At 40.0% G+C, this 23,278-nt stretch overlaps 1 protein-coding gene across 11 annotated transcripts in view; it reads right to left on the reverse strand.

Annotated features, from left to right (window-relative positions):
• Window positions 1-1,703: 1,703 nt before the first annotated feature.
• matn4 (matrilin 4) overlaps window positions 1,704-23,278 on the reverse strand; it is a 57,175-nt gene continuing 35,600 nt past the window's right edge. For all 11 annotated transcript variants that reach the window (XM_034287053.1, XM_020045013.2, XM_034287052.1 and 8 more), the window contains 3 exons: window positions 22,827-22,979; window positions 14,615-14,719; window positions 1,704-2,725 (listed from right to left, as the gene is read on the reverse strand). In XM_034287053.1, coding sequence (XP_034142944.1) covers window positions 2,667-2,725; window positions 14,615-14,719; window positions 22,827-22,979 — 317 coding nt within the window. In that variant the 3' untranslated portion in view covers window positions 1,704-2,666. The remainder of the gene's footprint in view (window positions 2,726-14,614; window positions 14,720-22,826; window positions 22,980-23,278) is intronic.

A 23,278-nucleotide genomic window follows, 5' to 3' on the forward strand; every position in this document is an offset into this window, starting at 1 on the left:
TGGCCTGCTCCTCTTCCTCCATGGCCAGCTCTTCTCCCTCCTCTGACTCAAATTCATCTTCCCCTGACTCTGCCTTCATCCATTGTGTTTGTTTGGAATCTTCAGCAAACTGTGCACTCTGAACTTGCTTTTATACATGTGGTCACAGCATTAGCAACAAGTGTCTTCAATTTTGAGTCGTTGTGTGTAATGAATGACGCCAGGTGTGTTCATTGTGTTCAAATATTGCTGACTGTGGCAAGCATTTTGCATCACATGAGCTTTCATTTGAGAATATGAGCAGAGTTCTTTTGCAACTTGTGTTTTAGCAAGGAAAAATGTGTTAAGATTTATGAGAATGGAGGATTGTGTTTTGTGAATTGTGTCTTCATGTGAAATGTGTTTATGATATTGGACAATGATTTAGTAAATGTGTTTAGACAACTGGTCATTTGGTTTAGAGGATTGGCTTTTGTGTTTTGGCATTTGAGAAAAACTGTAATTGCAGGCTATCTACACATCACCATGCATCATAAGTAATACTTTGATAGTATTTGTAGTATAGTTAGTCAGTAACAGTTATCCATTCTAAACTGCAGTTTTGATCATCTCAAACACAACCACTGGCAACGGACACCAATTATAATGGTTGACTTACGATAAATCGTCACTGTGAAAGAGGAATGTACTGATTGGCTAATGTGACTTTTGGACTTCTATACGTTAAACAGAAATGTCTACTTTCTGTCAACGAAAACTGATGTGAATATGGGACTCATTATTCATTGGACATCACAGATACAGATAAAATAATTGTCCTAATCTGGGATTAAGCAACAATTATATTGCTTTGAGACTTTGAGTGGTTCCAAATGATCCAGTTGCTAATTACAGTTTTTTTTACAACACTGCTCGTATTGATGTTACCTAAACAACTGAAAAGGAAGTCTCAGAATGATATATGTAGTACATTAGCAGCAGTCATCATGCAAATAGACTACAATGTGCAGCATGGACTACAGGACATCTGACCCAAGACAGATGCCTCAGCAAGTGTTTTTACCTTTAGACACCTCTATGTACAACTGAATCAATACAGAGGTCTCAGGAAGTGCTTTTACAAGGTAAACTATTCTCTAACAACAGTTATGTCTGAGCATTTGTTTTCTATGTCCACATGGCAATGTTGCATCACACTGAGAACTTTAGAGGCAGTTTGTTGTTGAAAAGCAGTTGTTTATGTTTTTCTACTGTTCATTGCGAAAGTCAAAGGTCAGACTGTCTGTTGGGACAATTAACATGTGTTTACCAAGGCTTAGGGGACTGTCTGACATTTCACATTCTCCACAGAGTCTTGGAGTAAGCAAACACAACAATGGAAAGACGAGCTCCCTACCATTAGCCTTAATTAGAAGCCACTGAGAAAGGTCATCTATGATGGTACACTTGTTTAAAGACCAAATGGCATCCCAGAGACATATTAGATTGTCTATGGAGATGGAAACAGACAGTTAATCACTATGAAATATGAGTTTAAAACATTAATGAAGCAAGATCCTCTTACACATGACTTGCCATTTTTGTACCTCTGGCGTACACCCTACATTAGATATCTGCCCAATTATTTGGTGAAGGCTGTCAGAGAGCTTGCTCTCAGGTTGCAATGATCATACTAACCATTTCAGAGTTAGGAAGAAATAACACAAACAAACACTTCAGTCTTTATTGCCACAGAAATACAAAGTCCTCAAACATTACAAAAAAGGTTATTAGAAAAAATACACAAAGTACTGGTTACCAAATATAAGGGTATAAATCATGACATCATATGGTTGTTTAATACAAAACTAAACAATGAACAATGAGAAACTAAAAAACCCTCTCTGTTCTTAAAACATGCAGTAAAATGCATAAACGTGGCAAATTATTTTAACTGCAATATTTTCATAATAAAATTATCCACATCAATAGGGGTGCATAACAATCCAGGTTCCTTTTGGGGGTATTTTGATTCCACATGATATACCAGTAAACACATTACCGTACTAAGTTCTATAGTTAGTTACCCAGTAAGACAATCAATTCATTTACTCATTCATTTATATACATAGTTAACTTGTATGACGATCAATGAGATCTTAGTGATTTATTTAGGACGTATTTGATTACTTCCTTTTGCCAGTAATGTTTTGGTTGAACTGGACAATTTTGTTATGCTCAGTTTCATGTCTGTGAATGCAGGAAACCTGTCCTATCATTTATTCCTTTAGAAATATTGCATTGTTGTAGGTTTTGAAAAGATATTGTCCAAATCATATGGAGTAGAACATTGTAATTTAACTTGCTGGTATATAATATGCCACATTATTGAACCATACAAAACACACCATGTATAAATATGGCAAAGAAAACTGTTTGTTTTGTAAATGAAACCAAATATTAAAGGTAAAAAACGTTGCCTGTGCTTACAGTAAGTAAGGTGCAATCTATTCCTATGGATGTGCTTGACATGACTTAAGTCCAGTGCATGTGCACATAACTGCGCTGAAATGAGATATTTTACATTAAATATTGTTTAGAAAATTCAACATTGACAGAACAACTATTTTTCCTGTCACATTCTTGATGGTACATCTTCTATATTCAATGCATCTCCACATCTTGTTGGCTTATGCAGATCACGTCCATCATTTGCGTGACAGCAGCTGGTTCTCTAAGTCCTCCAATCGTGCAGTCATCCCCGCCAGTAGAAAGTGGTAAAGGAAATTATTGTCAAATGGCCTGCAGAAGTTGAATGATGTTCTCAGGACACTTTTGAAACATGGTTTAATATACAGTTGTGCTCATTAATTTGCATTACCCTGACAGAAATTGTGAAATTTTGGCAGTGATTTTGAAAATATGACTGATCATGCAAAAAAACTGTTTTATATGAAGCCATTATCACATAGCTGTTTGGCTCCTAAATCATAATGATAACAGAAATCACCCAAATAGCCCTGATCAAAAGTTTATATACCCTTGAATGTTTGGCCTTGTTACAGACCCACAAGATTCCACAGGCAGGTGAAAATGGCAAATAAAGGTGAATTTCCCAAATCTGTGGATTTTTAAATTGCAATTAGAGTCTGTGTATGAATAGTAAGTGAGTTTTTTAGCAATCACGTGGATGCACTGAGCAGGCTGGATACTGAGCCATGGGGAGCAGAAAATAACTGTCAAAAGACCTGTGTAACAAGGTAATGGAACATTATAAAGATGGAAAAGGATATAAAAGATATCCAAAGCCTTGCAAATGTCAGTCAGTACTGTTCAATCACTTATTAAGAAGTGGAAAATGTGGGGATCTCTTGATACCAAGCTAAGGTCAGGTAGACCAAGAAAGATTTCAGCCAAAACTGCCAGACGAATTGTTCGGGATACTAAGAAAAACCCACAGGTAACATCAGAAGAAAAACAGGCTACTCTGGAAAAAGACGGTGTGGTTGTTTCAAGGAGCACAATACAACGATTTTTGAACGAGCTGCCAGAAAGAAGCCTTTACTGCGCCAATGCAACAAAAAAGCCCAGTTATAATATGCCCGACAACACCTTGACACGCCTCAGAGCTTCTGGCACACTGTAATTTGTAGTGACAAGACCAAAATGTGTTCGGAGATGGGTCTATAGTGAAAAGAATACCATCCCCACTTTGAAGCATGGTGGTGGCTCATTGATACTTTGGGGGTGTGTGAGCTCTAAAGGCATGGGAAATCTTGTGAAAATGTATGGTAAAATGAATGCAGCATGTTATCAGAAAATACTGGCAGACAATTTGCATTCTTCTGCACGAAAGCTATGCATGGGATGCTCTTGCACTTTGACCAGCACGACAATGACCCTAAGCACAAGACCAAGTTGACCCTCCAGTGGGACAGCAGAAAAAGGCAAAGGTTCTGGAGTGGCCATCACAGTCTCCTGACCTTAATATCATCAAGCCACTCTGGAGAGATCTCAAACATGTGGTCCATGCAAGACAACCAAAGACTTTGCATGACCGTGTGGCATTTTGCCAAGACGAATGGGTAGCTATACCACCTGCAAGAATTCAGGGCCTCATAGACAGTTTTACCTATTGCCACTGTGACTTGTTCCAGGCTGAGAAAAGTTAAACCAGGTAGTGCTAACAATAGCAACCTTATTAGGATAAAGCTTTCCTCCACCTTGGTCACAAATAAAAATGACTGTATCACCTAGCATCTCAAAATGGGACTCCTAAATGTTAGATCCCTTGCTCCAAAGGCAGTTGCAGTGAATGGATTAGTATCTGATCATAAACTAGATGTTATTGGCTTGTGTGAAACGTGGCTAAAGCCTGATTAATTAACTGCCCTAAATGAGGCCTCTCCTCCTGGCTATACTAGTGATCATATCCCCCGTGCATCCCGAAAAGGAAGGGGTGTTGCTAATATTTATGACACTAAATATACATTTGCTTTCAAACACATCACTGATTTTCATTCTTTTGAAGTTTTACTCATGAAGGTTAACCAGGTTGATAAATCATTTTACATAGCTACTGATCCAATGATCTTCTTCAAAAAGCCTTTGAAGCCATAATTAACTCATTGGGTTTTACCCAACATGTCTCAAGTCCATCACAGTGCCACAATCACTCCTTAGATTTAGTCCTGTCAAGAGAAATAGATACTGCAGATCTAATAATTTCCACCCAAAATGCTGGATTATCGGATCACTGTCTTACTACATTTACTGTTAAAACAAGAAATCCACTTGCTCCGCAAACAATGAGTTTCAAAAGCCATACTAGAAATTCTCGGACTACAAATGCATTTCTTGATATTCTTCCAGACTCGCTCATCAATGACAGAGTTAATAAATCTGCAAAGGATCTAATCAAGGATCTAACCTTTAGTGATTGTACCACTAAAAACAAAAGAAATTCGCAACAAGAATCTTGCTCCCTCGTGCACAGACAATAGTAGAGCACTCACGCAAGCCTCCAGAAAATTGATGTGAAAGTGGCACTCGACCAAGTTGGAAGTATTCAGACTAGCCTGGATAGATTGTACACTACAATACTCAAAAGCACTCACATCTGCTCTATCAGCTTATCTCCAACCTGATTGAGGTGAACAAAAACAATCAAAGATTTCTTTTGATACAGTTGATACAGCAAAGTCAACAAAAAAGCAATGCTCAAAAAGTAAAGTGGGCCAAAACTGTGTACCAAACTCACCAAAAATTGCCGAAATTAAGCCTCTTCTAAAAAAAAAGTCTAATTTGGATCCAGATAGAATAAACAATTATAGGCCAATATATTTAGATGAAGTCAATCAATCAATCTATCAAAATGTATTTATAAAGCGCTTTTTACAACAGCAGTTGTCACAAAGTGCTTTACAGAGACACCCGGCCTTAAACCCCAAGGAGCAAACAACAGTAGTGTTGAATTTCAGTGGCTAGGAAAAACTCCCTAAGGAGGTCGAATTTTAGGAAGAAACCTAGAGAGGACCCAGGCTCAGAGGGGTGACCAGTCCTCTTCTGGCTGTGCCGGGTGAGATATTAAGAGTCCAATTGGAATAATAAATAAATTTCTCTGGGCTAAATCCAGAGTCTATTTGATTTTATACTAGGTCAGAAGTATGACCAGGTGGACAAGGACAGGGACAGCAACGGGCCCCCCAAACCAGGTAATCCGCAGGTGTGGACCAGGACCTCATCTCCTTCTAAAATTTAAAACTGGAGGAAACTGAGAAAAGTTAGTAGTACATCCCTCATGTTCCCCAGCACAATAATATAGCAGCGTAACACCTTGGAAACTGAGACGGGGGGGGTCCGGCGACACTGTGGCCCTACCCGAGGGAGGCCCCGGACAGGGCCCAACAGGCAGGAAATCAATCCAACCACATTGCCAGGCATCAACCAAAGGGACACCCACCAACCGCAACCACCCTGAATGAGGGCCGAGTATTGCTAGCAGCGTACAGCCCAATTGCACAAGTGCGCAATAGAGAGTCAACAACAAGCCAGTGACTCTTCCCCCGAAAGGCATTGGAGGGAGGGCATCCCAGTGGCGACGAGAGCCCACCTGGCAAGACAGCAAGGGTGGACGGTATCAAGCCTACTGGTCACCTTCACGCCCCCGGGCCAGGCTACACCTAATTATAAACCGTGCTGTAGAGATACGTTTTTAGTAGACACTTGAAAGTTTGCACTGAGTTTGCATTTCTAACCTTAATTGGCAGATCATTCCACAGGAGTGGAGCTCTATGAGAAAAGGCCCTGCCGCCAACTGTTTGTTTAGAAATTCTAGGTATAATTAAAAGGCCTGCATCTTGCGATCTAAGGTTACGTTTAGGTGTGTATGGTTGGATCATTTCAGCAAGGTAAGTAGGAGCAAGTCCATGTATTGATTTATAGGTTAAGAGTAAAACCTTAAAATCAGCCCTAACCCTAACAGGCAGCCAATGTAAGGATGCCAGGACAGGAGTAATGTGTTACATTTTTTTAGTTCTAGTCAGGATTCTAGCAGCTGTGTGCAGCACTAATTGAAGTTTATTCATTAATTTGTCTGGATAACCAGAGAGAAGAGCATTGCAGTAATCTAATCTAGAAGTAACGAAAGCATGGATTAATTTTTCTGCATCAGTTTTTGATAGAAAGTTTTTAGTAGACACTTGAAAGTTTGCACTGAGTTTGCATTTCTAACCTTAATTGGCAGATCATTCCACAGGAGTGGAGCTCTATGAGAAAAGGCCCTGCCGCCAACTGTTTGTTTAGAAATTCTAGGTATAATTAAAAGGCCTGCATCTTGCGATCTAAGGTTACGTTTAGGTGTGTATGGCTGGATCATTTCAGCAAGGTAAGTAGGAGCAAGTCCATGTATTGATTTATAGGTTAAGAGTAAAACCTTAAAATCAGCCCTAACCCTAACAGGCAGCCAATGTAAGGATGCCAGGACAGGAGTAATGTGTTAATTTTTTTTAGTTCTAGTCAGAATTCTAGCAGCTGTGTGCAGCACTAATTGAAGTTTATTCATTAATTTGTCTGGATAACCAGAGAGAAGAGCATTGCAGTAATCTAATCTAGAAGTAACGAAAGCATGGATTAATTTTTCTGCATCAGTTTTTGATAGAAAGTTTCTAATTTTTGCAATATTTCGAAGATGAAAATAAGCAACCTTTGAGACATATTTTATATGTTCTTCAAAGGAGAGGTCAGGGTCAAGGGTAACGCCAAGGTTTTTACAGTTTTTTGGGATACGACCATGCAGCCGTCGAGGTTCACAGTGAGATCTGCTAACAACGCTCTTTGTTTTTTGGGTCCTAAAAGGAGCATTTCTGTTTTATTTGAGTTTAAGAGCAAGAAATTCTCTGTCATCCACTTCCTAATATCTGAAACGCATGCTTCCAAAATAGCTAATTTAGGGGCTTCTCCATGCTTCATAGAAATATATAACTGTGTGTCATCAGCATAACAGTGAAAGTTAATATTGTGATTTTGGATTACATCGCCCAGAGGGAGCATGTATAGTGAGAACAATAATGGGCCCCGAACCGAGCCTTGAGGAACTCCAAAGCATACCTTTGACTTGTCAGAGGATATGCCATCCACATTAACGAACTGATATCTTTCAGATAAATAAGATTTAAACCAGGCTAGAACATGTCCACGTAGCCCAATATTGGTTTCCAGTCTCTCTAAGAGAAGGGAGTGATCAATAGTGTCAAAAGCAGCACTAAGATCAAGAAGCAACAGGACGGATGCGGAACCTTTGTCTGAGGCCATTAGAAGGTCATTTGTTACCTTCACGAGTGCAGTCTCAGTACTATGATGGGATCTAAAACCGGACTGGAATATTTCATAAATGTCTTTTGTCTTTAGGAAGGCATTCAGTTGTTGGGAAACACATTTTTCTAAGATTTTTGAGAGGAACGGGAGGTTCGATATTGGCCTATAATTGTTTAATATGTCGGGATCTAGGTTAGATTTTTTTAGAAGAGGCTTAATTTCCGCAATTTTTAGTGAGTTTGGTACGCATCCGGAGGAAAGGGAGCAATTTATTATGTTCAGCATTGGCTGACCTAGCACAGGAAATAACTCCTTAAGTAATTTTGTAGGAATCGGGTATGAAGTATGGAGAAGCCCCAAAATTAGCTACTTTGGAAGCATGCGTTTCAGATATTAGGAAGTGGATGACAGAGAACGTCTTGCTTTTAAACTCAAGAAAAACAGAAATGCTCGTTTTAGGACCCAAGAAAAAAAGTGCTTTGTTGACAGATCTCACTATGAACCTCGACAGCTGTATGGTCATATCCCAAAAAACTGTAAGAAACATTGGTGTTACCCTCAACCCTTACCTCTCGTTTGATGAACACATCAAATATATCTCAAGAGTTGCTTATTTTCATCTTTGGAACATTGCAAAAATCAGAAACATTTTATCAAAAACGGATTCAGAAAAATGAATCCATGCTTTTGTTACTTCTAGACTAGATTAATGCAATGCTCTACTTTCCGGTTACCCTGACAAATCAATAAATAAACTTCAATTAGTGCTGCACACGGCTGCTAGAATCCTAACTAGAATGTTTTTTTTAACACATTACTCCTTTACTAGCTGATTTTAAGGTTTTATTGTTAACCTATAAATCAATACATGGACTCCTACTTACCATGCTGAAATGATCCAGCCATACATACCTACACGTAACCTACAATTGCAAGATGCAGGCCTTTTAATTGTACCTAGAATCTCTAACCAAAGAACCGTAGGCAGGGTCAGTTCTCCTTCTCAATTAATTCTCCTTCTCCACTATAAATCCTTGTTGATATGAGGAATGCATTTTCTGAATTTTCCCAGTCTCCACCCATTTTGAACTTATGAGGGCATGAAGTCCTGGCCCACATCTGCGGAGTACCTGGCTTGAAAGACCCGTTGGTGTCCCCTGTCCAGAGTCCTCCTGGTAGTGTTGCAGATCGAGACAATGCCTGACGATTTCAGCTGCCACTGTGCTGACACCTCCCCCTCCCCTGTGTTGTCCCTGTCCTTGTCCATCTGGTCATGCTTCCGACCTGGACTAAGTTTAAATAGACTCTAGACTCAGCCCACATGTATTTATTATTAAAATTGTAATCTTAATATGTTCACCTGGCACAGGTTTACATTTTGGCATTCTTAGGGAGTTTTTCCTAGCCACTGAAATTCAACATTACTGTTGTTTGCTCCTTGGGGTTTAAGGCCAGGTGTTTTGTAAAAACACTTTGTGACATCTGCTGATGTAAAAAGGGCTTTATAAATAAATTAATTGAAATTTGACTGTTACAAAAGACTGCACGCTGTCATTGATGCTAAAGGGGGCAATACACACTAATAAGAACTAGGGGTATGCAGACTTTTGAACAGGGGTCAGTTAATTTTTTTCTTTGTTGCCATGTTTCGTTTTATGATTGTGCCATTCTGTTATGACTGTATTTTGTGTCCAGATCTTAATTTAGTGTCCAATTAACAGTTTTATCAGCATGTTTGTATCTGTTTGGGGTTACTATGTTGCTGGAAGATCAATCTATGGCCAAGTTTAAGCCTCCAGACAGAGACAACTAGGTTTTTGGCAAACATATACTTATAGAGTTCATTATGGCATAGGCTTTAACACAAAAAAATGGCAAATGCCTAGCCAATTGATGTCTGAGTTTGTAATAGAACTGCCATTTTGAAACCTACATCCTCCTTCCTCCATGACCTTTCCTAAATCGGTGTATATTACATTGTTCCATTGTCTGAATTCTTAACTGACAAACAGACAACTATGTAGAGACAATTTACCTGTTTTTTTACCCTGTTTTCCGACTTAATCCGCCATCAGCCCACGACACTTTGAGTTGGTACCCAAATGGTACTCAGGCGCTAATCACCCCTCACTGAATGCATGAAGTCAATGGATGAATGTGTGATACTCCTAGATGAATGATCAGACCTTGGTTGAATTTGAATTAAATTATTATTATTGAAACATAATACAAACGATATAGGCTACTTACACTCACCTAAAGGATTATTAGGAACACCTGTTCAATTTTTCATTAATGCAATTATCTAATCAACCAATAACATGGCAGTTGCTTCACTGCATTTAGGGGTGTGGTCCTGGTCAAGACAATCTCCTGAACTCCTAACTGAATGTCAGAATGGGAAAGAAAGGTGATTTAAGCAATTTTGAGCGTGGCATGGTTGTTGGTGCCAGACGGGCCGGTCTGAGTATTTCACAATCTGCTCAGTTACTGGGATTTTCACACACAACCATTTCTAGGGTTTACAAAGAATGGTGTGAAAAGGGTAAAACATCCAGTATGCGGCAGTCCTGTGGGCGAAAATGCCTTGTTGATGCTAGAGGTCAGAGGAGAATGGGCCGACTGATTCAAGCTGATAGAGGAGCAACTTTGACTGAAATAACCACTTGTTACAACCGAGGTATGCAGCAAAGCATTTGTGAAGCCACAACACGCACAACCTTGAGGCGGATGGGCTACAACAGCAGAAGACCCCACCGGGTACCACTCATCTCCACTACAAATAGGAAAAAGAGGCTACAATTTGCACGAGCTCACCAAAATTGGACAGTTGAAGACTGGAAGAATGTTGCCTGGTCTGATGAGTCTCGATTTCTGTTGAGACATTCAGATGGTAGAGTCAGAATTTGGCGTAAACAGAATGAGAACATGGATCCATCATGCCTTGTTACCACTGTGCAGGCTGGTGGTGGTGGTGTAATGGTGTGGGGGATGTTTTCTTGGTACACTTTAGGCCCCTTAGTGCCAATTGGGCATCGTTTAAATGCCACGGCCTACCTGAGCACTGTTTCTGACCATGTCCATCCCTTTATGACCACCATGTACCCATCCTCTGATGGCTACTTCCAGCAGGATAATGCATCATTTCTTGAACATGACAATGAGTTCACTGTACTGATAATGGCCCCCACAGTCACCAGATCTCAACCCAGTAGAGCATCTTTGGGATGTGGTGGAACGGGAGCTTCGTGCCCTGGATGTGCATCCCACAAATCTCCATCAACTGCAAGATGCTATCCTATCAATATGAGCCAACATTTCTAAAGAATGCTTTCAGCACCTTGTTGAATCAATGCCACGTAGAATTAAGGCAGTTCTGAAGGCAAAAGGGGGTCAAACACAGTATTAGTATGGTGTTCCTAATAATCCTTTAGGTGAGTGTATGTCACACCTTGATTCCTTCCTCCTGTGCTGTCTTTATGGTTCACCCCCGCCAGGTGTGTCTCATCATCCCATTATCCCCTGTGCCCTTCCCTTGTTCTTGTACCAGTTCGTCATGTGTCTTTGCCTAGAGTCCTTGCGGTTTCCTGTTTTGCTCCCGGTGTTACCTCTAGAGTTCCCATGTACTGACCTTCTGCCTATTCCTGACCACGAGCCTGTTTTCACTTGCCCTGCCTGCCCCTGACCTCCCCTTGCCTCTCCCCTCTAATAAACAGTGTTGGATCTTCATACCTGTGTCTGCATTTGGGTCTATCCCCTGAGCCGTGTCAACTTATCACAAGTTACCATTTTTCAATAGGAGATTCAGTTTATTGTGCAGGTTACTTAATCAAATGTAAATCGAAAATGTAAATCTACATTATTTTAGAAGGGAAAGAGAAACTAAATCGCACACACACCCTATTGTCTCTCTTTGAAATGTCTCTGCTTATTTTACTGAAGATTAAAAGTCTACAAATGTATTAGGCTAAATATATATTAACAAAACGGAATTCCAACAATATCGTTTTGGACCTCATTTTTTTCTAATAACTCCTCCAGGTTTTTAGATAATTTATTCATGTCACCTATAGATAAATCATATATTCCAATAATCCAGGAGCCTCAAGCTATGCATTGGTGTTGAAGTTGACTCTATAGCCCCACTACAACCCCCAGGATTAGGCTAGTTTTAAGATTCTACAAATGCATTAGGCTACATAATTATTTACCAACGTAAAATTGCAAACTTTTTCAGGGTGGCCTTGCTTATTTCCTCAACACAATGCCAAACCACATTCTGCATGTATCACAACAGCATGGCTCTGTAGTAACATTGTCCGGGTGCTAAACTGGCCTGTCTGGAGTCCAGATCTGTCCCCTATTAAAAACATCTGTCGTGCTCTAAAATGAAAAATATAACAATGGAGACCCTGAACTGTTGAGCAGCTGCAATCCTATATCAAGCAAGAATGGGAATACATTTTACTTTCAAAACTACAGTAATTGGTCTCCTCAGTTCCCAAACACTTACAGAGTGTTGTTAAAAGAAGAGATGCAACACAATAATAAATGTGCCCCTGTCCCAACTTTTTTTAAATGTGTTCCTGGCATAAAATTCAAAATGGGCATGACATTTCTCAGTTTCAACATTTGATGTTGTCTTTGTATAAATTTCAAATACATATAGAGATAAATGATTTGTACATTATTGCATTTTGTTTTATTTACATTTTACGCAACGCCCCAACTTTTTTGGAAACAGGATTGTAGAAGTTTTCAATTTTATGGAGTGTACAATATAGTTTAGTATTTGAATAACAGTCTTCTACGAAGTGTTCAGTTAAACAAATTAATACTGGAATGTGATCCATCTGGATCAGTGGACATGTGGAAATGTATTCATGTATTTCATGATGAATTGGCTATATTTACAGGAGTTATAGTTTCTGCACCGTTTGCTTAATTATAATTATTTATTTACCTTTATTTTTACAGGCAAGTCATTAAGAACACGTTCTTATTTACAATGGCGGCCTGACAAGTGGAATAACCACTTAAAGGTGCAGAATCAATCAAAAGATCCTCATGTCCTAGTATGATGAAGGGCTTATTCCACTGCAACAGAAGTGCCATTGTACCTCCCTACCATCTTCAATCCAAATAATTTACCAAACAAAAAACTGAAGTTCACCTTTTAGCAAGAATAACCTCTTTGGAACAATCTTTTTCTGGATCACCTGAGGAGACTAGGAGTCATTTTCCACAGTGATGATTTGGAGGCCAGTGAATAATTTGGTTTATGATCAAGTTAAAATAGAATTTCCCATGAAGACCTGGACAGACATGGTCATTATTAACTTGTTTAGAGATGATACAATATTTTCATGGATGAATGTTACCTTTGGATGTTCATGAAACATTATAAATCCAAAATAAATGTATACAGAGGAGTCAATATCCTAGACACAATTTCTGCCTGATTCTGGAATAAAACTGCTTTATAAATGTCCATATAATTATATAGTTTTATTCATTTATTATATCGTTTATTATATTTATTGACTATATGCTTAAACGGGACGTTTCTGTTTCTTTACATGTGGCCTTATTTTTCAAACAGTTTTTCTTTTAATATACTTTATTTTGTTAGAGAGTTTAAGGTCTTCTCACGCCTCACATCCCCAACCTGCAAATGCACACCCCCTGCGTGCAGTTACTTCTCGAACACCACACACAACCTCCTTCTCCTGATCACAGCTCACACCCCAGATCCCAATCACCTAACACTTGTTCCCCATTTAGGGTCCCTATTTTGTTCTCCTCCTCTCACTTGATCTTTGTGAGGTATTGTTTTTGTCATGAATATATGCTGTGCCCTTTTCCCCCCATTTCCTGTTTAAATATTCTACTTTGTTTATTGGATTTCCTGACCATTGCTAGCTAACCAACCTTTTGTCTTACCTTGCCTGTGCCTTCTACCAGCCTTTTGGACCTGTTTGAGCTGTTTTCCTGGAGTACCCGTTTTGCCTGTTGTCCGGTACCTCTGCCCAGCCTTCCAGCCTCCTCGTGTACCGACTTGTGTCCCTCTTAATTTTTTCCCTTTTGCCTGAATCCCTGTGATATACTATTAAGTGTGTGCTCTGTGCTTGATTCATCCATATGTCTCCCGATCATGTTCGTTACGGAGACAAGAATCAGATACTGCTGAATCATCATTTGCTAATGAACTACAATGCAATATAAAAATGTGTCTAAGCACGTTAATAAATGCAACATTATAAGAATATAAATCTGGGTAATGTGTATGCAGTGTTATTTTAAATTAATTCCACTGTTCCATTTTTTTATATTTACATTGTGATTCTGGTTTAAATAATGTGATTTACTACAACAACAATGTTGCACATATTTGAGACACATTTCATGATACATGGTAATTCCCCATCACAGGAGCCATGCTAAGTCAACGTGACAACCACATTCTTCTGTCATAACAGTCCAAAAACGATGTCCAATTTCATAAACAGAGGAAAACTGTATTAATGAACAACTCTATGGTGTGAAGTGCATTCCATAAGGATTTTTAGTGACACAAGTTGTGTTGTTTTGGCTCTGCACTTTGGATTTGTGTTATAATGACAATAGGGTTAGAAATTGTTAGAAATTGTCAGCTTTAATTTCAGGGTATTTCCATTCATAATTAATTTAGAAATTACAGCACATAGTCCCTAACAGTTCCAAATAATTATGGAATGCACTTTATAGTTTTTGTTATAAGTGTGTACAGTATATGTATACTGTACATACACAAGCTACAGAGGGTACCTTTAATGAACAGCTATTGTGGATAAAAGGATATATTTTCTTGTCAGCTGCTCCAGAGTTGTCATTGTAGCTTGCTGGAACTCAACCAAACTGTCACAGGCACATGGATCTTTCACCTCAATCTCTCCTTGACTCTCCTCTGAAACACACACACAGATAGAAATTGTGGAAAAATAAACACATTTAGACAGGACAGTAAGGAAGTAGAATGTAGGGAGACAGGTGAATAGAGGCAGGGGAAGGGCTGTTGGCCGTGCCAGGTGGGATGTATGGTCAGAGAGCTTAGAGTGTTACACCAGACTCCAGCAGAATATAATCACTCAGTCTTAGTCGCAGGAAAGTCACAGGAGGTGCTGGGGGTGCAGCAACCCCCTGTGACAAGATTCCAAAATGAAATGTGAGTTTCTGTCCCCGTCCAATGTGCATCCGTAGACCGTCTGTTGGTCTGCAAGATTTATGGCCCACGGGCAATCATCAACCGTCTGTTCCATATCTTTTCAATACCACCTGGCGCACGACTGTTATCAACAAACCATGATCAAAACATCTTTCTACCATGCTCACAATACCAACAAAATTAGGTTCCACTCCTACATAAAAAAACAGGATCATTTTAAACACACTTTTACTTGTGAATTAAGTAAATAAATTAATACTTTATAATAATTAGGCTACACCCTATTTGTAGAAATGGTCAGAATCAGCTCTCACCTTCCCTCCATCAAGGACCTGCACTCCTCCAGGACTAGGAAGCATACAGGAAAGACCAACACTGACCCTGTTCATCCCAGCCACCCATCTTTAAAAAAAAAAACTTTCTGGCATACAGTTAAGTTGTCTGGCTATCCAAACATCTTGCTCCAGCCAAATGCTACACCACACCTACAGAAGTTAATTTATTCATCTTAAGGAGTCGGGATTGGAACAGACACTCCTGTCACAAAAAAGATCAAACCATCTGGTTGGTCCCAGAAACCGAAAGCTTGGCCAGGGTCAGAAAATGTGGGTAAAGGTATTTGTATACATTTGCCTGACAGTTCCCAACTGATTTTTCTCTATATATCACATATCACATACAGTCATTAGAAATAACTACATTCCCTGGAAAGTTGTCTTTTTTCCCATATTTGAATGTATGAATATGTAACATTTACTTCAACTATTGACAGATAAATGTAACCTAATTTTAACAAATGACACTGAAAGATTATACTTTGCAGTTATTTATTCATCAAAACTCATTTTCATAGTTTGAAAAGCTTCAGTGGCTTGTGTTGCCCACTTGGGTTGAATGCAGACATTTCTTGTGACCAACTATCAGTCTATTATATCAACTAGGAGGATTTTTTAGCCCACTGTTCTTTAGAGTACTGCTTCAATTGTTCAAGGGCTTTCATCCATGCATGGCCCACTTTCAAGTTATGGCTCGGCCATTCCATAACCCTCAAAAGAAGATTTCTTTTTTTTTCTTCTTTTGAGCAATACTGTTGTTGTACTGCTGTGTTTTGGATCATTGTTCTGTTGCAATATCCATGTTCTGTTCCTCTTCAGCTTTTTTACAGATGGCCTCTCATTCTCCTTAACAAATCTCTGGTACAATATGGAACACATGGCTGACTCATGGATGGCAGTAGTTTTGGTCCATACCAAGTTATAGTCTGGCAAAAGTCATTGTGTCTTGATACATTTTTTCTGAGCAGAGGCTTTATCCTTCCTGACCTCCCATTTAGACCAAGTTTCTCTGTCTCTTTCTGACATTTCACTGGTGCACTTTGACACTGATTGTGTCTGGACAGGCTTGTATAAAGCTCTGGAAAATTTTAACCCTTCTGTTCCTCACTCAAAACCTTCCTTTTCAACTTTTTTGGAAAGGAAAGAAAAAGGTGCAGCGATCTCTTACCCAGGCTGAAATTTTGAACTCAGGAGGTAAGAGCATAATACACTTGCAGTTAGACCGTGGGGTAAAACAGTCTGCAGTTAAGGTTGGACCTTATAGTAAACTATTAACAGTACGATGGTTGGACCACTGTATAAAACACCAGTGTAAGGAATATCACGCAAAAGGGCTGACAAGCTTATTAACGCATGCTGGGCACGTTAATTGAGGTACCAGGTTTTCCGGTTAATGGCGTTTTCATCTGGTGACGAATGCATGGCCTACCAGGCAGATTGGAGGAATATGGATGAGATAAAGTGTGGGAGTTGCAGAAAGCATAATAGGAAGTTGTTTGGAAGGCATAGGTTACGGTATGTAGATGTAGTCATTGGTGACAGATGGAAGCTTTAGGGAAGTTTGTGTGGGGTTTATTGATCTCTGTGTTGTAGTTCTTTTCGCTCAGGTTGGATGGATCGTCCCTCTGACTGCCCCCAACCTCCTGGGGTGTTCCGCCAGGCCGATCGTTGGGATTCCTTGGAGTTTTGCGTGGTCCCATCCTGTCCGGCGACACTGCATCGGTGGAGAACCTTTTCCTATAATCGACGTAGCCAACCCTGCTGGTGACCGAGATAGCCCCCGACTCGTTTCTCTCTATGGACCTTTTTGTTGTGAACGTGGTGATGCAGTAGGCCGTCTGGAGGCCGTTTTGCTCCACTTTGGACGTGTTGGGAGAGTCTATGCGGGTCAAGAAAAGGTCCAAAAGGGGGGAGAAGGATCTCTGTTGGCCCAGCCGGTGTTTGCAGCGGCTAAGACCAAACAAGACTACAGGCTCGGGGTTGAGGATGAAACTATGCGAACTGCTACGTTTAAATTTATGAAGCTACCGCTTGACATTTGACTGGATTATTGGGTTTGGGAAGATACCCATGGGAATCAAGACAACGGCTGTTTAAATGTATTGTTCCCGCAAGAATAGAGACAGTTCCGGCTGCCTCTTTGGCCTCGCTGTGAGCTATCCAACGGGAACACGCAGGAACTGAGGGAGGGGTGCTGACGGTCAGAGGTGACGGACCAGAGAGCATCAACCGGTGAGATCATTCTTTAACACAGCCCTGTTTTTTCTCTGACATATTTAGAGTATACAGGTTTTATTCCATTTCATAGGGTTTAGTAAACTAGGTGAATGGTTTCGGTATGTCAGGATTGATAGATTTGAGAGTATGGTTAATCAAAGTTTTCATGGTGTTTCAGTTATAACTACTGTAGTTAAGTAACCGCCATTGTTCTGTGTCCTGATAGCACAAGTAACACACAATTAGTAAAGCCTATTGTGGGGCGATTCGTGCAGGATTTTTAGCAGTTGGACTGCGGCAGTTGGACTGCTGGAAAATCAGCAATTTAGTATAGAACTTAAAATATGCAGTTAAGGTTGTACTTTATAGTCAAAATCTGCAGTTAAGGTTGTACCTCATCGTTAAAATATGCAGTTATGGTTGGGCCTTATTGTTGTATATTCATGCGCACCGATTCCGTATACGGAAACCCTTAATAATAAGTAGCTTATTAATAAGGGTTAAATTAGAGTGTTCTGACTATTCTCACCTGTGGTAATTTCCCCAACATGAGTATGTTCCGTTTTGGGTTAATTAAACGTTAAGTGCAAACTAAATACAGTGGGGTTGTCGATTTTGCAAGGTTTTCCCACTAACAAAGCATGTAAAAGTCTGTAATTTTTATCATAGGTAGTCTTCTACTGTGAGTGGTGGAATCTAAAACAAAAATCTAGAAAATCACATTGTATGATTTTTAAGTAATTTTATTGGATGACATAAGTATTTGATACATCAGAAAAGCAGAACTTAATATTTGGTACAGAAACCTTTGTTTGCAATTACAGAGATTTCCTGTAGTTCTTGACCAGGTTAGCACACTCTGCAGCAGGGATTTTGACCCACTCCTCCATACAGACCTTCTCCAGATCCTTCAGATTTTGGGGCTGTCGCTGGGCAATACGGTCTTTCAGCTCCCTCCAAAGATTTTCTATTGGGTTCAGGTCTGGAGACTGGCTAGGCCACTCCAGGACCTTGAGATGCTTCTTACAGAGTCACTCCTTAGTTGCCCTGACTGTGTGTTTCGGGTCGTTGTCATGCTGGAAGGCCCAGCCACGACCCATCTTCAATGCTCTTACTGAGGGAAAGAGGTTGTTGGCCAAGATCTCGCGATACATGGCCCCATCCATCCTCCCCTCAATACGGTGCAGTCGTCCTGTCCCCTTTGCAGAAAAGCATCCCCAAAGAATGATGTTTCCATCTCCATGCTTCACAGTTGGGATGGTGTTCTTGGGGTTGTACTCATCCTTCTTCTTCTACCAAACACGGTGAGTGGAGTTTAGACCAAAAAGCTCTATTTTTGTCTCATCAGAACACATGACCTTCCTCTTCTGGATCATCCAGATGGTCATTGGCAAACTTCAGACGGGCCTGGACATGCGCTGGCTTGAGCAGAGTGACCTTGCGTGCGCTGCAGAATTTTTATCCATGACGCCGTAGTGTGTTACTAATAGTTTTCTTTGAGACTGTGCTCCCAGCTCTCTTCAGGTCATTGACCAGGTCCTGCCGTGTAGTTCTGGGCTGATCCCTCACCTTCCTCATGATCATTGATGCCCCACGAGGTGTGATCTTGCATGGAGCCCCAGACCGAGGGAGATTGACCGTCATCTTGAACTTCTTCCATTTTCTAATAATTGTGCCAACAGTTGTTGCCTTCTCACCAAGCAGCTTGCCTATTGTCCTGTAACGCATCCCAGCCTTGTGCGGGTCTACAATTTTATCCCTGATGTCCTTACACAGCTCTCTGGTCTTGGCCATTGTGGAGAGGTTGGAGTCTGTTTGATTGAGTGTGTGGACAGGTGTCTTTTATACAGGTAACGAATTCAAACAGGTGCAGTTAATACAGGTAATGTGTGGAGAACAGGAAAAACTAACAGGTCTGTGAGAGCCGGAATTCTTACTGGTTGGTATGTGATCAAATACTTATGTCATGCAATAAAATGCAAATTAATTATAAAAAAATCATACAATGTGAATTTCTGGATTTTTGTCTCTCACAGTTGAAGTGATAAAAATTAAAGACCTCTACATGCTTTGTATGTAGGAAAACCTGCAAAATCGGCAGTGTATCTAATACTTGTTCTCCCCACTGTATCTACTGAGATCTAGTTAGATGATGAACTGAAAATTGTTCACTCTTTGAAAGTGATACTTCAATGTAAGCAAACTTTCTTAACTGATGATGAGTAATGGGAACAGTAATGGGAAATTGAAAATTGTGTTCTTCTGTTCTTTGTGTTGTTTTGTTAATTGTTGGTTTGCTACACTAGCAGAACAGAAGCATCAGAAATGTTAATGTCTTAACTATACTGTTACTGTTCACAACTGTTCTAATCTATTTCGACAAAGGAAACAGAAAGATATTGGATATACAGGTATAACATTTTAAGGTTAGGTAGGACTGGGTTCAAATGCATTAGCATGATGCAACAAGCTAATGTAATGGACATATTTTTGATTGTGTACTGTGCAGTTGGAACTAATCTTCTCAAGGAGAATTCACAGACAGGTACAGGACACTTGAAAGCAATTCAGCGATAGAGGACTGGTTGGAGCCCAGAGAGACTGAGTTTGGCTTAAAGGACAAATGTGAGGTGGGCTGAGAAGATGGATGTCACACACACACACGGACTGTCCCACAGCTACAAGCGGATTCTACTCTACAGTAATGCCTGGTTCCTGACAGCTGGACTAATTCTAGTCCAGATGATTCTGCCATGAGATGGAGAAGGCAACCTCCAACCGAGAGGATGGAGGCTAAGGAAAGCTCCGGTTCTGGACAACGTTTACTGGGGCGCGGAAGACCAACTGCACAACAACATGCCACGCTGATTGGGTCCATGCCAGGTACATCTCATCTGCTGTCCAGGTAGCTGAGAGAGTAACCTGGGGTCAACGACATGCTACAGGAGGGCTTCGGTGTTAAAAAGATTAGGCAAAGGAAAAGTTAGTTTTCTGGTTCTGGTAACCATCACTTCCGACCCGGCCTGCAGCTATAGAGCCCTTGGCTAAAACAGGTCATTTTAGCATTTTCAAAGGAGAGCACACAGATTCTCCTGACCTGGCTGATAAAGCAGCAAGAATGGAGACAACTAGAGCTGTCACGTTAACCTGCATTTGAGCTATGAAGGACAACACTTTGGAATATACATCTGACTTTCACGTTCTGTTACAATGGTCTGCCAAGAAATGGTTCATAACTGACTGACGTTTGGAGGAGCAGAACATTTATGATCCTAATTGGAACCACGAGAGGTCTTTTCAGTGAATCAAGCAATTGGCATAAGAGGACTGTACCAGTGACAAATTGAAGGATGTATTCAGTGATAGGTGTTTGCACACCTACGTGTCGATGCTACATACCCCATACTCTAAATATATATGTCACTTGAATTCATTTCCTTTGACCAGTGATTTTAACATAAAAGGTTTTGCTGTACTATGTCATAGTTCTGTGTAATGAAAATGTGTGGTCTTGGAGTTACAACTAAGGTAATGGTCTAGCATGTAATTGTGGATGCAGACATTTCAGATATGTTCCGTTCTCTAATCATTAGGGTAATGATATTGACAGGGTCATTTTGTTAAAGAGTACTGTTTTGTTGCAGTCTACACCCTAATGAGTAAACTGTTTAAGGATTGATACCTAGGGTTGATTTGGTATCAAGAGGATGGATTATTATGGAAATTTTGAACTAAGGTGTATTTTTAGAAATTTTCTATTGCCTGGTAGGTAACTATTTTCTTTGATTGTGACACACGTCTGTATAAATATCAGTATCACTAGGAACTCTGACCCTCTGTTCTTCTGCCTAGACCAAGAAGGGTATCAGTCCTTTGTTCCTTAGGAATGTGGCCCTTGGGGAGAAGTAGGGTCAATTGGGCCTGTTTAGTTAAACACAACAGTAAACATTATGGCAGTAAGGATAAGGTAGGGGGACAGCCCGCCCTTTGGGTAAAAACTGTGTTACACAAGACAGATGGGCAGCATCCTACCACACCCCTTTTCCCCCTATAAGTACTGATGATTGTCATGTATTGAGTTAGAGACTCCTCTGATTATTTTTTTGTAAGCGTTTGACGCATCTCTCTATTTGCAAATAAACTTTTAATTGTGCCAAGTGAATATTGTCTCTTTACTCCTTTAAATGTTTGATCGCTGGAATTACCATCACAGTCTCTTTCATTTTATTGCAGTTCTTTCTGTTGACAACAGGCTGTCTCTCTCAATTTGTCTTCTAAATCAATTATTGGTTTGCAAGTTTGAATTTTTAAAAGATTTCAGATGGAAATATCCCGTGGCTGATCGGCACCAAGTCGCTTTACTTCAAGTTTCTCCTCCAAGGTAACGGTTTCAAGCTCGAAATCCACTTTATTCATTTTCTCAAGTTATCTGGCGTTTGTTAAGCTAACAAGCTAGCTAAGACAATCTACCCTCCTTGCTCTTCTTGCCGACTATTGTTGGCGCCAGACAGACAGACAGCCAGACAGCCATTCATGTCTGAAATAAGAAATTACGCTGTAGTGGGGCTACTGGCTGTCAACCCCACTTGGCATCAAATTCGTATGATCTAAATTGATCACAGTAACATTCTGTGCACGCATATTAATATTTTCACACAAACAATGTACAGTGCATTGTGAGAGAGGGACTAGCCCCACATTCATGCTTAGCCTATGGCCTATTACTCCGAACTCGAATCGGCAGAATGCCGTCTGAAGCAGCAAGGCAGGGACCAATGAACATGAAATAATATCCTAACACAAATGATATGCAATTTAGGAAGATGCTATATTCATAGATAATAAATTATAGGAAGTAATCTTCGAGAAATAAAAATAACATAATTCTATTGCAGTTCTTTCTGTTGACAACAGGCTGTCTCTCTTAATTTGTCTTCTAAATCAATTAATGGTTTGCAAGTTTGAATTTTTAAAAGATTTCAGATGGATGATCGTGTGAAAGACATCTGTCTTTTATATACAGATCCTAAAAATGCCTTGGGGCCCCTGATGGCCTCTAACCTTCTCTATTAATCTTTGGGGAGTCAGGAGGGGTTTAGATGTTTAGATTTGTACACTAATTTACCCTTTATTGTGTGGCACTCCATTTTATTCACTAGATGTAAATTGTCTCAGTGCATGGTGAAAATAATTAATTGAAATCCTTTCATAATTCTCTTTGCTACCTCTAGATGGTGCTCTAAAATAATTCCTGATGGTTGGGGACATGAAATTAGCTTTTAAAAACAAGACATTACCTGCGCAGACATTTAGCTTGAGGTTCTCTGCTATCTGGTTGATGAAGGTGAAGTCAGTGGTGTAGAAGAAATGCTTCTCTAGTGGCTCCGAGGCAATCTCACGGAGCTCATCCTCCACGGCCTTCCCAACACCAACAGCATACATTGTGATATCTGGCACACAGGACAATACAGTATTTCACTAAAGTGATGGTTCAAGTACTGAATTGTATTTGATTGCACTAATATGTTGAATGCTGTGAATGGCAATTATTTTAGATATAATGTTCTTTCAGTAAATAATAGGCCACTCTATTTATGAAGGAACCAAGTCATTCCATAGTAATACAACCTTAACCATGTAATGATATCTCAGGAAAGGAAGGTAATCTTAATGTTGTAATTTTTTTTCTCCTTGTCTTATGCAAACCATACTTCTGGAGTTTTATTATGTACCAGCTAATGAACAATCC

The sequence above is a fragment of the Esox lucius genome, chromosome 17 (genome assembly GCF_011004845.1).
Source record: "Esox lucius isolate fEsoLuc1 chromosome 17, fEsoLuc1.pri, whole genome shotgun sequence".
NCBI lineage: Eukaryota > Metazoa > Chordata > Actinopteri > Esociformes > Esocidae > Esox > Esox lucius.